The 15356-nt window shown below is 49.8% G+C and overlaps 6 protein-coding genes across 6 annotated transcripts; 4 read left to right on the top strand and 2 right to left on the bottom strand.

The window, feature by feature from the left end:
• Positions 1–607: 607 nt before the first annotated feature.
• EDB91DRAFT_1284881 (uncharacterized protein) lies at positions 608–2163 on the top strand (the record flags this gene model as incomplete). The annotated part of the gene is made up of 5 exons (XM_041324780.1): positions 608–682; positions 736–1054; positions 1158–1211; positions 1245–1261; positions 1607–2163. The coding sequence occupies 5 exons, from the start codon at positions 608–610 to the stop codon at positions 1742–1744; spliced, it is 603 nt and encodes a 200-aa protein (XP_041176663.1). The 3' UTR covers positions 1745–2163.
• A 492-nt stretch (positions 2164–2655) lies between these two features.
• On the top strand, positions 2656–4423 carry EDB91DRAFT_1003880 (tRNA A64-2'-O-ribosylphosphate transferase; the record flags this gene model as incomplete). The annotated part of the gene is made up of 7 exons (XM_041312276.1): positions 2656–2797; positions 2845–2885; positions 2940–3052; positions 3127–3352; positions 3403–3621; positions 3690–4212; positions 4287–4423. Coding segments are annotated over 7 exons (1401 nt in total), but the record flags the coding sequence as incomplete, so codon positions are not given.
• Positions 4424–4477: 54 nt separating this feature from the next.
• Positions 4478–7998, bottom strand: EDB91DRAFT_1237555 (uncharacterized protein; the record flags this gene model as incomplete). The annotated part of the gene is made up of 20 exons (XM_041321598.1): positions 4478–4739; positions 4799–4891; positions 4968–5115; positions 5188–5264; positions 5329–5567; positions 5638–5832; positions 5947–6125; positions 6185–6222; positions 6273–6372; positions 6422–6514; positions 6564–6656; positions 6703–6758; positions 6803–6844; positions 6891–6911; positions 6957–6994; positions 7042–7139; positions 7235–7319; positions 7383–7524; positions 7704–7921; positions 7972–7998. 20 exons carry the CDS (start codon positions 7996–7998, stop codon positions 4478–4480), a joined length of 2244 nt encoding a protein of 747 aa, XP_041176661.1.
• A 1190-nt stretch (positions 7999–9188) lies between these two features.
• On the bottom strand, positions 9189–10478 carry EDB91DRAFT_1135750 (uncharacterized protein). The gene is made up of 3 exons (XM_041318814.1): positions 9830–10478; positions 9540–9783; positions 9189–9474 (listed from the first exon to the last, which is right to left on the bottom strand). Exons 1-3 carry the CDS (start codon positions 10284–10286, stop codon positions 9354–9356), a joined length of 822 nt encoding a protein of 273 aa, XP_041176660.1. The 5' UTR covers positions 10287–10478; the 3' UTR covers positions 9189–9353.
• Positions 10479–10660: 182 nt separating this feature from the next.
• EDB91DRAFT_1028100 (eukaryotic translation initiation factor 4G1, eIF4E-binding domain-containing protein) lies at positions 10661–11013 on the top strand (the record flags this gene model as incomplete). Its single annotated transcript, XM_041312666.1, has 2 exons — positions 10661–10860; positions 10917–11013. Coding segments are annotated over 2 exons (297 nt in total), but the record flags the coding sequence as incomplete, so codon positions are not given.
• A 1323-nt stretch (positions 11014–12336) lies between these two features.
• Positions 12337–14761, top strand: EDB91DRAFT_390670 (uncharacterized protein). Its single transcript, XM_041327087.1, has 7 exons — positions 12337–12463; positions 12513–12766; positions 12821–13194; positions 13244–13696; positions 13747–14322; positions 14378–14504; positions 14560–14761. Exons 2-6 carry the CDS (start codon positions 12514–12516, stop codon positions 14492–14494), a joined length of 1773 nt encoding a protein of 590 aa, XP_041176658.1. The 5' UTR covers positions 12337–12463; position 12513; the 3' UTR covers positions 14495–14504; positions 14560–14761.
• The last annotated feature ends 595 nt before the right edge of the window (positions 14762–15356 follow it).

The raw sequence follows: 15356 nt of genomic DNA, 5'->3' as shown, positions 1-15356 counted from the left end.
CAAATTTGCTGATAGAGAGGAGATTTCGGGAGATTGCCCAGCTGTCGCCAATTGACGTTCTCACAGAGTCCTAAGTGTTCGGGTCTTGATTGAATAATTGACAGGATGAAACCCCTTTTGAGGATGCGTTCACGACATATCGAAGCATATCGCCATTGCGGCATACACGTGTACTGATAGGTCAGGAGCCCAAACGGATGAATGGAAAAATAGAAGTATGTCAAATATGCTTCCGACAGCTTCGAGCACTGGCAGGTAATAAATCAATCAGATATTGAGCGCTAGATAATCTTACGTCGAAGTGCCATGCTTCTGTGAATCTAGGCAACGCATGAAATCTCTTGACTATGTTAGAGGAAGTGAACAGCGGATGTGAATGTGGCGCCGTCTGCCTCAGCGTCACGGTTGGCGAGGGACTTCCGTTGCCATGATGATATAGTGGGCAGATAATCAACGCCTCCTCTTGTACCCTTGGCAAAGAAGGGTCACGAGCAAGAGCCTTGAATTTAGTTGATGCGGCTCAGCCTGCAGGCAGCAGCTGTGCTACCGTGGTTGTCAAGCCCGCATTGGTCAATTTGGAGGTGCCGTCCCGTGGTGATGTTGTAGTATGACAGCCTGGGCCCTGCTCACGAAGACGACGAAATGGGTCGGTGCCCACCGCCTTTTCATGGCAAGATCGGGGGTGTGCCAAAGAACGGTCCCCCACATCAGTAACACCCACTATGACCCTTACAGTCATACCGCTACCGAGTTGATCAAATATCTAAAAATTACCTCGAATTCCTTGACTTCATTTGCAAGAATGAGACAAATGCGCACCTGAAGCATACGGAAGACAATCTTGCGGAGGCTCTTCCCAATGGTAGTTGTAGCACGTTGGACCGGGCACAGACTCTGATGCGAGGGAAACCAGGGAAACCCCAGGCCAAACCTCTGAGGCGGGATGCAGCCAGGACTCCAGCCACTGCGCCAGGACCTCTGGCACCTCATGAGGCTGCCTTGATGTTATTTGCGCGTTCTGCAGTTCTGCGCGTCTTCGTCCTGTCTTTGTCCGGTAAAAGCTCCTGCGATGGGTACAATTTTTGCTAATGCGTTGCACGCCTTCGTCAATTGATAGCCCATTCCTTGTAAAAGTAATTGGGCATGAGTTTATGCAGTGATATCGAGCGACCTGACGTTCATGGCGCTCGGAAGGAGAAGGTATCTTCCTTGTAAGTATCTGAGAACTGACTAGGGGAGACTAGGTGATTTACCTGACATGGTTAGTCTCCTACCGTGTAGTCAAAAACTGTCAAACATTGACTGAATTGAAGAAGACGTTGAAGCGATACGTACACCACTCGGGAACTCCCTGGTTGGATCCGATCGATTCCGACGGAGAAAATGTATTGCACACTGGCACTGCCAACCTACAAAGCTAAGCGCGCCAGTTTGATCCAAACTACACTCCCCGTTTGGACTAGTACTATCAATCCCACAGTTTCTGCAAAACTTTTGTAGCTCCTCAACCACTCCACATTTTCTTTCGAAACTTTGTAACATTGTAGATTCATATCCCCTCCACATAGCTCTGATTTTTACTGATTTTTAAGATTTTGTGTTGTAGTGTCGGAGCAAACCCGAGAAAATTCAGGGTCTTGCTCTAATCTGCAAAATTTGGTCACAGCTTGTCACACCTCGGCAGAGTATCGGCGCACTCAGCTGGAGTGTAGACCCGATGCCGCGTGTGCCGTGCCACAGATGAGGAGGAGATTAAATTACATATGCATCTCCCCTGTCTGGTGTCACGCTTCTGTACATGTCGTTGATACTACCACTGTAGCACCTCAATGCAAGAGCATAACCTCTATCGAACTGGTGTTCTGACATCTATAGAAGGTATTTGTTGTGCTTCAGGTGAAATTTTACGAATACCTTTGCAGGATCTTTGGGATCTGGGTAATTTGTATTCCACCAAGGTTGCAAAATACCACCATTTCATCTCTCGTAGCTACAACATCCAAGAAAATTTTATTCTACTTGTACAATACATCATCTATAGGCATTCTGTATATGCTAGAATCTTTTCAGCGCCGGCCGACCATGGCGTTGAAGTGCTATGAACATTTTGCATATCAGGTACCCTTTGCATATTGGTGGGAATGATAGTAGTCCTCGAGCGCTCGCTTAAGGTTGACGAAAGCTAGGGAAAGGCTTCAACGTAAAGAGAGGCTCTCTCAGGAGTCAGATGTGGTGTAAGCAGGGATTCAATACAATTGTGAAGTCACTCGGAGCCTTACCAGTGTAACATTCTCGAGCCCCATACGGAAAGCGAGATTAATGACGCGAACTGACCAATGCGTCTTGCATCAGCAACAGCGGCTGAAAATTCGGGTAGATCTAATAGAAATCAATTCGGTTCACCAGAGGCTATACCAAATAGGGATCGTCGGAAGGTCAATGTCAACTTTCCGATGCACTGGAGACGGGTAACATAACTCGAAGAAGTACGTGTTGTCACAGTTTGGTAAGTGTCCATGCACTTTGAATTCTGTGGGTTCTGTACAGCCCTAGCTAACCCACAAAGCAAAGTGTTTTGCTGATAGGCTTACACAACTTCCACCCCCTCGGCTCAATATCAATCACCCAAAGCCTCCAAAGTCCATGATGGGCCACAAGGACAAGGACGGCGCAGCGCTCGCCTTCAATGAACTACGTAAAGAATCGCAAGATCTATACAACCGAATTCATTCTATAGCAGAAGACGCTGCATTCGTAGACCAAGTCCGCCGATCTTACCCCAGTCTACCTCTCATACGTGAGTGACACCATCATCATTACGATCACGCCTCATGCGTCCACTAGCTAACATGCGATGCGGAGCATGGTATACAGACCCAGACACCGTAAGTCCCGGTCTTCTCTCCATCAATGCTACCGTTCACGAATCGCCGACCCAGGCATCGGAAGAACGCGCATATTTCAAGTCCACCGATGGACACACCGGAAATTGGAGCTTCAACCTTCGAAGGCCGAATTTGCACGTATTGCCTCTGATTTGCGCACACGCAGGGTTCGTGCGCCTCCCACATGCCTAGTCATCAAAAATACCTAAGCGTCATAAGTTTAACCTATCTGAATATCCAGACTGCTCTTGGTGGATTCTACAAGAGCAGGCAAACGCATGCCAGACGCGCTCTCTAAAACCGTTCCTATCTGGTGTGCAGTCATCAATCGAGCCGTGCTCAAAACTACGCCCGATATCGATGCGAGTATTTGGAATACGAAGTTGTACACTCCCCCTGGTGTGGTCAGCGCACAGGAGCATGATCAGATCGAGAAGAAGTTGGATGGGTGGGCGGATGATCTTGTTGTTAGTCCTTTTCCCTCATCCTCTCCCGAGTCTCAAGCATTTGAAATCAGGCTTCGTTCTATGTCCTCCCAAAGCTGCAATACCCCCTCCGGCCGATCTGGATAACGCCCAGCACCACTATATTCCCACAATTCCCCGATGCTGAACGGCGGTTCTACCCTATCATATGCATATCCGCGTCGAAGCAAGTCTTGGATGGCATAGAGAGACGCGTCACGGGTTTTGCGTATATCCAGGGATCGGGGGATGATCACGAGTTGTGGAGTATGGTGAGTCGAGCTTGATCTTATTGTTGATGGTGATGGTGATGTTGATGTTGATGCGGGTGCCTTGACAGGGACTCACCCCCACTCAGTTCTGGAACCACAAATCAGATATCCTCCACGCCAACCGAAACGAACTACCAAACCTAGTCCGAACTCTCACATCCTCTACAAACGGTTCCGACGCACGCACAAACTTAAATTCACATTTAAACGTGTCATTCCATCCTACCCCCATACACCACGTCCGCGGTCGACTCTCGGTATGCACCAACCACGACCTCCTCTCCTCCCCCAAGGCGCTGGACGATGACGCAGTCGCAGTGGTCTGTCTAACCAGCGCCGATCATGCACTGCCCGCTTTCAAAGATCGAGATCAAGATCACCCCCGCGTCCTATGCATCCAAACCCCCCAAGGCAAAAAAGGCCAACACCATTTCCTCCACTCCGTCCTTCCCCAAGCCATCCCCTTCATCTCGCTCCACCTCAAGAACTTGCGCCGCGTCTGCGTCTCATGCGAAAAAGGCACGGACATGAGTATCGGCGTCGCCTTGGTCGCTCTCACGATGTTTTTTAATGAGTCGGGGGAATTTTGCGGTGGATGTGGGTATGAACGGGAAGATGTTCTTAGTACGTCGTGTCAACTATCCCAAGAAGAAGAAAAAGAAAAGTGTCCCTGATGTTGCATTTTAATAAAGCCAAAGACGACATCAAAACCCGGCTACACTGGATAATCACAAGCTGTCCACAAGCAAACCCCTCACGCACAACTCTCAAACGCGTCAACGAATTCCTCCTCTCCGCCCCCCGCGATCCGCCCAAATTCCTTCAAAAACCACCCATTCCTGTTCCCCCGCCCTCCTTACCGCAAAGAAACCTCGATCCCTGAAACAGTGCTATAAATGATAACCCTAAACTGAGCCTGCACCCCAGGATGGTACGTCGAAGGCACGAGGTAATACTTTCCCGCCGCCAAAGGCCGCTTGGGAATATCTACGCCTGAGAGTGCGTCGGAGTAGGGTCCGGAGGATGTGATGGGTCGTTGGAGGTTTGAGCTTGAGCTAGGGAATAGGGAGAGGTTGGTGGATACGCCTGGGGCGCGGTGGAGGAGTTGGAGACGGGCGCTGTGGGTAATGTAATGAGCGTTAGGTCTTTTGTGATTTTTTTGGAGGGGGGGACATACCCAAATTCAGAAGCGCATGGGATGTTAAACTCATAGACTGGATTGCGGTGATACCGATTTTGACTGGGAGCCCCTGCAGCTGTCGTCGAATTCCTATACAAATACCAAGATTTACGTCAGACAAAACACAAGATTTAATTCAGACAAAAAGAACGACAGCAAGACGTACCACTCCCCACGAACAGTCTTGGCATACATCCCCGCACCCTCCTGCAGTATCGGCTTGATCTCAAACCGAGATGGACTCTCCACTTTGAGCGTGAATTTCCCCGTCTGGTCTGGTTCGAAGGCTGATAGTATGATTGTGTAGTCGCCAGCTTGCGAGGAAGTATCAGCGCGTTTTCCCCGAGGTAAAAAGATAAAATAAAAACAAAGGAAAGGAGGCGTACCAGCAAGATGAGCAGCGGCGCGTGCATGCCCGTATGTGTAAGGTCCTGAATGAGCTACTACTTCTTTCTGAGTCAATCTTGAATTGAGAATTTTAACGCGTCAGACAGCTACCTAGGAGATACGAGAAAAAAGAAACGTACTCTGATATGCGTTCGCCTTGAGACCATACAGCAGTAACGTTCAAGGAAATATCCCTGGTACTATGTGCGGTGAGTATGACTTGGGTTTTACTGTTCGTGTTCGCGTTCGCGCTGTGGCGTTTACAGGTACTGGGGCTGGGGCTGGCGTTATGCAGTCGGAGGTGATATTGCGGGTTCACCATATACGTCGGATGCGTACAGTTCCCCCCGGCAGTTTTACTAGTCAACGTCCCGTCGATCTGTTCCAATCCATCAACATCGTTTCGGGCGCTACAACCACAACTCCAACTCCAAGGAAGGGAACCTTACCTTGTGCGTATAACGAGGTGGAGGGACGACAGTATCCCACGAAATAGCGATAGAAGAATAAGAATAAGCAGTGATCGTGAACCCAACCTCCTCAAACTGGCCGTCGTAGCATGCTAATAAATAGAGGGAGCCTGAGGTCTGGTTTTGGGAGAGTTTGATGCGCGAGAGGACGTGTGTGCTGTTTGTGTAGTTGCTCTTTTACCGCGCGTCAGTAAATCAGAATCGATAATTAAAAAGGGTGCTCCCAAAAACAAAAGAGAGAAAAAAACAGGGAAAGGAAACGGACAGGAAACGGACAGGACTACTCACCTTGAGTGCGACGTCTTCCGGATTCCCAAAAATCGTATCATCCTCTTGCACACTAAGCGCGATGTATTCGCTCGTTCGGCGCGTATCGCGGAGATGCCGCGTGAGGAGGACCCAGATTTCGATTTCGTTAGCGTCTGATGGGTCTTTTTGGTAGTTGAGGCGGAGGTGGTGGGTTGAAGCTGTGGGCGTGAGTTTTGAGTTTGAGTTTGAGTTTAATGGTGAGGAGGGCGGGGCGTACCTCGTGGTATATCTTCCGAGTTTTCGGGCTGCCATGATCTGTGCTTCCATTAGCGCGTTTTTTATGAGGATTGGGTGGTGGGACACACCCGTGGAAAGCGATGGTGTTGTTGAAGAGGCTGGGTGTCCAGCTGATGTATAACCCTTCGAAAGTCGCGCATATATCGTCCCAGCGCATATCAAGAACCCCTTCATTCATTCATTAGTAATTGCAAGAATAAATAAAAAGAGAGCGTACTAGGACATGCACTACTATCACACTCGCACGACGGTGTGCATATACGCGAGTCGAGAAGCGTGACCCAGCGCTCGTCATGAGATTCTCTGATGTCTGTTCGAGTCAGTTAGGTGTTGGATGGGTAAGGTGGGGTTTGGGGTACCTGTAACTGCGTAGTCGTGTGAGGGGAGGAGATTGACGTTGTCGATCTTGAGCGCTGTTTTGTCGTTTGTGCCGACGGTCATGATGCAATCGCCTGAAAAAAGTGAGATTTGGATGAGGGCGGTGAAAGGGGTGGGTACCTTTTGGAAAGCCGGTGATGATGCGGGACCAGGTTCGTTCGCGTTCAAAGGATGCGCTGGGTATTGTTAGAGAAGCAATGGAAGGTGAAGTGGTGAGTACCTTTGTAGATCTATGTGCTCTGGAATCCAGCCGGTGAGGACGCTGGTGTGGGGTGTAAGAAAGGTCGGGTGGTAGGTGTGGGACTTACTGGAGGTCTATGGCAGAGTTTCTTTGGAGTGTTAGTAAGGAAACGAATAGTGGAGGAGAGACATACGAGCCGAGGAAATCGTATCCGCCCATGAGTTTCATGTACTGGATGCAAGTCAGCGGGGAATGATAATAGACAAGAATGTACGAACGGCCTTTTCTACGAATGAGGGCCAGAGTTGGTTCTTTGGGCCGGTGGATACTCCGAGGAGATTGTTGTTGTGGTCAAAGGGGAGACGGTCGTCGATGACTAGGGCTATTTAGCTCCAAGTTTTGACGTGGTTGTGAGTACGAACCTATCTGTGGCGGACTTTAGAAGGAGATGGAGATGAAGTGGAGAGAAACTTACGCGACGGAAATCACCATTGACGAGGACTTTGAGGTCATATCTGCCGTCGTGAATGGAAGGGTACAAGGAGGAGAGTAGTAGCTAGAAGTGGTGTTAGGGAGTGAGAGTGGTGATGATGATGATGATGATGATGATGAGACATACGTTTGATTTGAAGCGGAGGTGATGTTGTATGCAAACTGCAATTGAAGCGCATACTGAGCAATCGTTGACGATTGTCTGGATGATATCGCTTGGAAGGAGAACGAGGGAAGTTAGTGATGCAGTAGGAATGACGTCGATTGGTCTCTTCCATTGGGATGAAGGAGAAACGGAACCAAGGGATGGTTGGCCGTTAGGGGTTGATTCAAAAGTGGAGGTCCACAGGGGGATATGATTACCATTGATGAGAGATGATTTTTTGAGAATGGAAAGTTGGTGTTCTGATTTTAAAGTGAGATAAGAGAATTTGAGAGAATAGAAGACTCGCGTTTTGAGAATTGATCTATTGAAATGGGGGCGAGATCTGACTTGTATTGTCTGATCTTCTCTGCTCTTTCGAGCGCCTTGGCAGCGTTGTTCCTGTATCTTGAATCGGAACTGCGGCTGATATGAAGAAACGCTTCAGCTGCTTCAAGGTATAACTTGAACGCGTTATTCCACTCGTTCTCTACTTCGTATGTCACAGCTCTAGTGTAAATATTCTTCGGTAGCTGTTTGAATCGGTCTTAATCATTTATTGAAAAATGCATACCTCTGCGTCTGCGATGGTCTTGGTCATGTTGATGCCAAGTAATACAATCATCCTAATTCGGTATATCATAATTGAATGTACAAATAATTATAAACAATAACCGTGTACTAGGGGGTGAGGCTATTTCGCTTATTCTGACCTCTATGACCTTAGTCCTTCTCCGAAAATCATCCCAACACTGACGAGATCCTCCACCTCCAGCAATGTAAAGCCAAATTCCATCTCTCATCATGACATCAGTCTCGTAGGTGTGACTGACACGGGGTAATTCTTTCTTACGTGTCTTTCCAATCGCTGGGGCCCGATACAGGCGTTCTATGTTGCTTGGCGGCCTAAACAAGGACGGCAGCAGGATGCCCAGGTAGCCGCCACTACGCTACCTCATCTAAAAAAAGTCGAACCGGTCAAAACTTGTTTTCAACAGAAGCCTGTATGTAGCCGAGCGCCCAGCGTCGCCTCCACCAATGAGAGCGCACGCTTATGGCTGAAGAAAGTTTCAAATGTGAACGTAAACTAGGCCGTCTCTCAGATGGCTGCTACCGCCACGGCGGGCACGCAGTCAGGTTGTGATCTAATCCTTGACAACCCCACGTGGTGCGCTCGTCTCTGGTTGTTTCTCAGCAGTGTATCTGTTCGATCCGCTGGTTCGTAGAGAAACAGCCAACGCCTGCGCCACTATATCACTAAGTCTGCGCTGTTCGACTCGGATGTCGTTCAATGCTAACGGCGTTTGGCGCCACTCCGAGTCAATGTCCATGGTTTTGGACGCTGTGTGACACCGGCAGTATCTTCATTATCGCGTTCAGTGAGGCGACTTTGACTAGGACATCGAGCCGCGTATTTGCTTCTTTTTTTATCATTAAATTTATTGTCCTTTGGGGTGGTAGACCCTATGTTGGACATAGCCCTATTCGCAGGGGGCTGCGTATTTGCTTACTTCCATATGTTGATCTACTTCCACACATCATCCCCACGAAGTTCGAAGGAGGGGGACTCAGACTTTGTCGTAGTGTAGTTCACCACCTCTTGCCTTGCTCGCGATACGCAGGCATTGTCAGGTTTAGGCCACTCCGATGCTTTCGTTCATGCTATGATTAACGTCTCGTGTATTGGCGGTATCGTGGGTCCTGAATTTCATGATCACGTTGTTTAAAAATCAAAATCAACTGCATCCACGACGCACGTGCTACCCCCCCTTGGTTCAACATGTTGGCACGCCTCTTGCACATTACGCTCGTAGCTCGTAAATACCCCAAGAATCCCTACAACACTAGGCAACCTGCAAGTGACAAGTAAAATTGCATCAATACAATTTTTTGTGAAGCAACCCAATTAACTAGCTCCGCACGGACCGCAAGGTCATAAGTCGGCAATGCTGACCCCTAGAAAGATAAGTGAAGAAACGTGTAGGGGGTGAGCCTCACAGCCTCAGGTTCATGAGCTTCCTTTTGTTTCGCCTGGACGATCACCACCACGCACGACGAACTGTCCCAACGAAAATTCGTGAGTTCAACTATACACCTTTCTTTTCGTTACTGACGTCTCAATCCGACTACCTGTTGTTCAAGTTGCGCGTCTTACTTTGCAGAATGAGCAAACTTTCCTCTGCATCTGTAAAGATTACAACGCCACTCCCTTCAACGCAATCATTTTGGGCAAAGGGCCCGCCGTCGCCATCGCAGTCTCCTGCTCCATCCCATGTCGCTTCCACAAAAACTACTTCTCGTTCAAGACGTCCAAGTGCATTAAGACAGGGTGGATCCGTAAATGATGGCATCTCTGTCCCTCTAAATAGTCTGGGTTCACTACCAGGTCTGATTTTATCACCACCACCTCCAATACTAACTCTTACTCTTAGGATCCGTTGTTTTTGGATCAATAGATGATGCCTCAGCCTCATCACCGGCTGTCATCAAAACCGAAGTCGTCGGATCCGTACCCCCTACCCGTTCCCGGGCCAACCATGTAAATGGCAAAACACCCGCTTCCGTATCAGGGTCATCGAAGCCTGCAAGACTCGCTTTGTCATCGGCACCCTCAAACTCAAGCGCTCCTTCATCAACAATCGCATCTCCCCCCAAACCGACTAAAGCAGATATCGCAAAGCTTTTCCAAAACTCATCATCTTCCCAGCCATCCTCCGACACGTCTTCTCCTTCCACCCGACCCTCTCCACATTCATCATCACAGCCACCCCCACAGCATTCCAAACTAGGCGCACATTCTTTTACTCCATTTGTGCCCGGTGTGCGCCAATCACAGCAACCTGTTATCAACCCACGTTCCCCTGCGTTTCCCCGTGCTATGCCAAACATGCAAGCCCAATCCCGACCCAGTCCTCAGGCTGGGTCGGGGGATTCCAGTGGCCCGACTATCCCTGCCAGTCCCCGCACCTCTCCACTCCTCACTGCACGTGTCATCGAGAATCTCAGCGAGGTGACGTATCCTGAGGGTATCAAGAGCCCTAAGATCGAGCTCAATGCAAACGTCAGGGATGGCCGGTTCAGGTTTGTGGTTTTGCCTCTCACTTACGGTTTCTCATCCATGTTTCCATGTACATAGATACGATCGTGATTTCCTCATGCAGTTCATGCACGTTTGCAAGGAGAAGCCACCAACCCTTGCTGCTCTCGGTGTCCTTGGCATTGAACCCGTCGATCTGTCATCAGCCCGCGGTAGTTCCGGTGCGATGCCTCCTCCTAGTGAGATTCCTCAAAGACGTACTAGCCCCCAAGACCTTGCTTCGGCAAAGACAAATGTTTCCGCGCCTCACACCTCCGCACTCCTCACCGCACGCGTCATCGAGAATCTCAGTCAGGTGGTATACCCTGAGGGTATCAAGGGTCCTAAGGTTGAGCTCAATGCGAACGTCAGGGACGGTCGGTTCAGGTTCGTGGTTTTGCCTTTTCACTTACACTCTCTCAAACATGTTTTCATATACATAGATACGATCGTGATTTCCTCATGCAATTCATGCACGTTTGCAAAGAGAAGCCACCTACACTTGCTGCTCTCGATGTCCTTGGCATCGAACCCGTCGATCCGCTCTCGTTTGCAATGGCCGGCAGTGGTTCTGGACGTCCTCGCAAAAAAAAGCCTCTGATGCCCGCTTCTGCCACCCATCCAGCTTCTGTAGGTCTGGGCATCGGCGGTTCCCAGAAACCCTCCATTCCATCTCCATTCCAGATGGGCAACTTCCAATCCCCAGGAGGAAAAAAGCTTACAAGCGAGGAGCGTTTTCCCAAGTCATCTACCGTCCCTTCTGCTCCAACTAGCAGTGCTACTGCTCTGTCCGCTTCTGCCACCCATCCAGCTTCTGTAGGTCTGGGCATCGGCGGTTTCCAGAAACCCTCCATGCCATCTCCCTTCCAGATGGGCAACTTCCAATCCCCAGGAGGAAAAAAGCTCACAGGCGAGGAGCGTTTGTCATCTACCGTCCCTTCTGCTCCAACTAGCAGTGCTACTGCTCCTCAATTCAACCGCTCCCCGATGGTGCACACGCCCGGCCAGCCTAGGGGTGCCCCCAAAAAACGCGTGCGCACCAAACGTGGTGAGAAACGGGGCGAGCCTAACAAGTCGACGGTGTCCCAAGTTGAACAAGGACAATCTGAGGGTTCTGCAAAAGATCCTGTTAACGCTACGTCTACATAGCGAACAGGAGGATCTGCAATTTGCTCGCCATAGAGTCTCAAACTTGCAAAGATTACTATTGAAGGACTTGAAGACTCGGATGATACTTTTTCCAATTCCTCCCTCGGCGAGTCGCTGTTCTCAATGTCGACGTCCTCGGAAGCGCGATATACTGACTCGGACGGCATCGCGTGTCTTTGTTGAATTCAATGACACGATTGAAGCCTTGGGTGATGAAGTTGAAAAGTTCTCTTCGCACGTCCAAAATCGAACCGCACACCACAGCTCCATCTTCTCGAGGAGTAGGCACTATATCAGCAGGAGAAATCTTGTTGTAAACTTCGTCTGGATCCTCCCCCACCCAGTTTTATATAACATCTCGAATAACCCTCTACCTGTCTCTGTACAGTTCGCAATATTCCATCTCGTCTGTTACAGCATTCCCATCCTTTACTTACCATATCACAAGATTGATATGATACCAACTTCCCAGATCAATAATTTGCCACTGGTGAGGATGCGCATTGCGATCAGTCTTGTTGGATGCCCACAATCGATGACCACGAGAAATGCTGAAGTCGTGCCTGTGCCACGACTCACGAGCGACCAATACATCATCCTAATTTGGTATATCATAATTGAATCTACCCAATCAACTACTTAGCTCCGTAAGGTAAGTCGGCAACGCTGAGGGGAAACGTGTAGGGGGTGAGCCTGGTGATACAGCCTCAGCCTCATGAGGTTCATAAACCGATCTTTTGTTTTCGCCTGGTTATACTTGATGACCACCACGCGCGACAATATCATCGATTGTTTCTGTCTTAACGAGGGCCAACGCCGACGACCGCCGTTACGCAAATCCGTGAGTTCAACTATATATATACATTGTTTTGTGACTGTACCGTTTGCAGAATGAGCAAAGTTTTCACTGTATCTGGAGGGACTCCGACGCCGCTCCCTAGGCAATCAGCTTGGGCAAAGGGCCCGCCGCAGAGAAGTTCATCTTCAGCTGTCCCCTCGCCGCGATCGCAGTCTCCTGCTCCAAACCATGTCGCTTCCCTAATAACTACTTCTCACTCCAGACGTCCAAGTGCGTTATGCCAGGGTGTATCCGTAAAAGATGGCGTCTCTGTCCCTCGAAATAGTCTGGGTTCAGTACGACCAGGTCTGATTTTATTATCAATTCATTACCATCTCAAATACTAACTCTTGTTCTTAGGATCCGTTGTTTTTGCATCAACAGATGATGCCTGGGCCCCAGTATCTTCATCATCAGCCGCCATTCCCGCCGTAAAAACCGAAGTCGTAAAATATTTCGGATCCGTGCCAGCTACCTCTTCCAAGTGTGTAAATGGCAAAACTCCCGCTTTCACATCGACCACAGGGTCATCGAAGCCTGCAAGACCCGCTTTATCATCCACTCCCTCAAACTCTACTACTCCTCCCTCAACATCAACCGCATCCACCCCCAAACCGAGTAAAGCAGATATTGCAAAGCTTTTTCAGAATCCCTCGTCGTCCTCCCCCCACCCACATCAAGCCCCTCACGGAGGTGTGGCTCCTATGCAGCGCATGCAATGTGGCGGATACTATGTGAGTCCTTCATTCTTTATTTATTTCAATCTTCTTAACGTGGCCCAAGTATATGGACCCGTATCAACAACGACCTCCCTCAACTGCATCTACCCCCAAACCAACTAAGGCAGATATCGCAAAGCTTTTCCGGAATCCCTCATCGTCTTCCCAACCTCCCTCCGACATGGCTTCTCCTTCCACGCGACACTCTAACCTCCCTCCACATCACCAGTCGTCATCTTCGTCACAGCCGCCCCCGCAACCTTCCCAACTGGGCGCACATTCTTTTACTCCATTCGTGCCTGGTATGCGTCAATCACAGCAGCCTGCTGGCACACCACGTTCACCTGCATTTCCCCGTGCCGTGCCAAATATGCAAGCCCAATCCAGACCCGGTCCTGGGCCGGGGGGTCCCGGTGGCCCTAATATCCCTGCCAGCCCTCGCATGGCTCCCCACCCACATCAAGCCCCTCCTGGAGGTGTAGCTCCTATTCAGCCCATGCAATGGGGTGGATACTATGTGAGTGCCCCACCTTACGTTTATTTTCAATCCTCTTGACGTGATCCAAGTATATGGACCCGTATCAACAACAACCTCCTTGGGGGTATTATGCTATGCCCTCCCAGCATATGCACCAACAATCTCACCAGCAGCATGTCCCTCATGCCGATCCTCCCCATCAACCCGGCACACCTCTTCCCATGTCACCTCGTTCCGCAATTCCCCAACTTCCTGGTACACCTACCATGGTACACGCTGTCCCGCACCCCCCTCATACTCCCCAATCGCCTCCCTCTGTATCTTCTCCACCGCCCACACCCTCCACCGCCAACGCACCCCGTCTTAACACGAATGCCAGCGCCTTTGTCCCTCTCGGGCGTCCCTCAGCCAAAGTCACCATCAAGAGTCAGGATGGCATGGAAGTGACGCTCGATGCGCTCAAGAAGCACAGCCCCCAACCGCCCTTAGTCCCCATCGCCCCCGCGTCTCCTGTTGTGAGCAGCCGACGGATACGGTCGGTTTCGGTTCGGATTGAGAGCGAGGATTCGAAGCGATTGCGTGAGGAGACTGCACGTGGGGAGGATGTCCGTCCATCGCTGCAAGGGTACCTCTTTGATGGTACCCAAGACAGTGTTCATCATGATGTGTGTCGCCTTTACATCAATTCACTTGCTCTTATTCTGACCTTTATACCCTCAGTCCTTCTCCGAAGAGTCTCATCATACCAACATTGACGAGGTGCTGCACCTCCAGCAACGTAAAGCCAAGTTCAATCTCTCATCACGGCATCAGTCTCGTAGGAGTTGCTGCAGTTAAGGACAAAGGGGTAAGTCTTTCTTGCGTGTCTTTCCAATCGCTGGGGTCCGATAATCTCTGTGCAGGCATTGTATGTTGCCTGGCGGCCTAAACAAGGACGGCGGCAAGGTGTCCAGGTAGCCGCCACTATGCCACCTGCTACTGGTACGGCGGGCACGCAGGCACGTTCTGCTCTGATCATTGACAACCCCACATGTTAGACTCGTTTCTAGTTGTTTCTCGGCGGTGTATCCGTTCAGTCTGCTGATTCGTAGTAGAGAAACAGCCAACGCCTGCGCCGCGGCCATTACATCACTAACTCTGCGCTTTGATGCGCTGTTCAACTCGGATGTCGTTCAACGCCAACGGCGTTTAGTGCCACACAATGTCCATTGTTTTGGACGCTGTGTGACACTGGCAGTATCTTCATTATCACGTTCTACGCAGGCTTCAGCTACCGTCGCGGTCTCATCAACATCTTGATGCTCTTGGACGTGGTTCATCGACCAACGCTACTCTCGCTCTCAGCATGGAGGATATTTAAGATATGATTAGTTACATAATGTATTTCATTGTTTCGTAGTACATACCAATGAAGAAAGAATTGTAAACTCCCGAGTTACTCGCGCTGACATAGACCGTCTACATCAAGTCTCAGACTATTATTACAAGCAAGGTTGCTGCTAACCAGCATGCATCCTGTCACGGTGCTCCAGTTGCTCAGTGCGACGATCATGATGAACAAGACACCCTACTAGCATAGAAAGACCCTTCGAGGAGCAACCATGATACTGCTCACAGCGAGTAGAGAACGTGATGCGGGTTATTTGCATCTGAGACCGAGGATCGTAGGCGATAGCTTAAGATGAAGCTCCTCTGTTGA

The sequence above is a fragment of the Suillus paluster genome (assembly GCF_016628075.1).
Source record: "Suillus paluster strain FC165 chromosome Unknown EDB91scaffold_29, whole genome shotgun sequence".
Taxonomy (NCBI): Eukaryota; Fungi; Basidiomycota; class Agaricomycetes; order Boletales; family Suillaceae; genus Suillus; species Suillus paluster.
This window is presented reverse-complemented; position numbering and strand designations above follow the sequence as displayed.

Bases quoted from the DNA above. Each gene is read 5' to 3' on its own strand.
- EDB91DRAFT_1135750 (XM_041318814.1), bottom strand. From the start codon at position 10,286: ATGTTTGGCATAGCACGGGGAAACGCAGGGGAACGTGGGTTGATAACA. The intron at 9,784-9,829 runs CTAAGAGTAAGA...ATAAAATCAGAC, and splicing joins TGATCCAAAAACAACGGATC to CTGGTAGTGAACCCAGACTA. The intron at 9,475-9,539 runs CTTGAACAACAG...AGTTGAACTCAC, and splicing joins CTGCAAAGTAAGACGCGCAA to GAATTTTCGTTGGGACAGTT.
- EDB91DRAFT_390670 (XM_041327087.1), top strand. From the start codon at position 12,514: ATGAGCAAAGTTTTCACTGTATCTGGAGGGACTCCGACGCCGCTCCCT. The intron at 12,767-12,820 runs GTCTGATTTTAT...TCTTGTTCTTAG, and splicing joins TCTGGGTTCAGTACGACCAG to GATCCGTTGTTTTTGCATCA. The intron at 13,697-13,746 runs GTGAGTGCCCCA...ACGTGATCCAAG, and splicing joins TGCAATGGGGTGGATACTAT to TATATGGACCCGTATCAACA.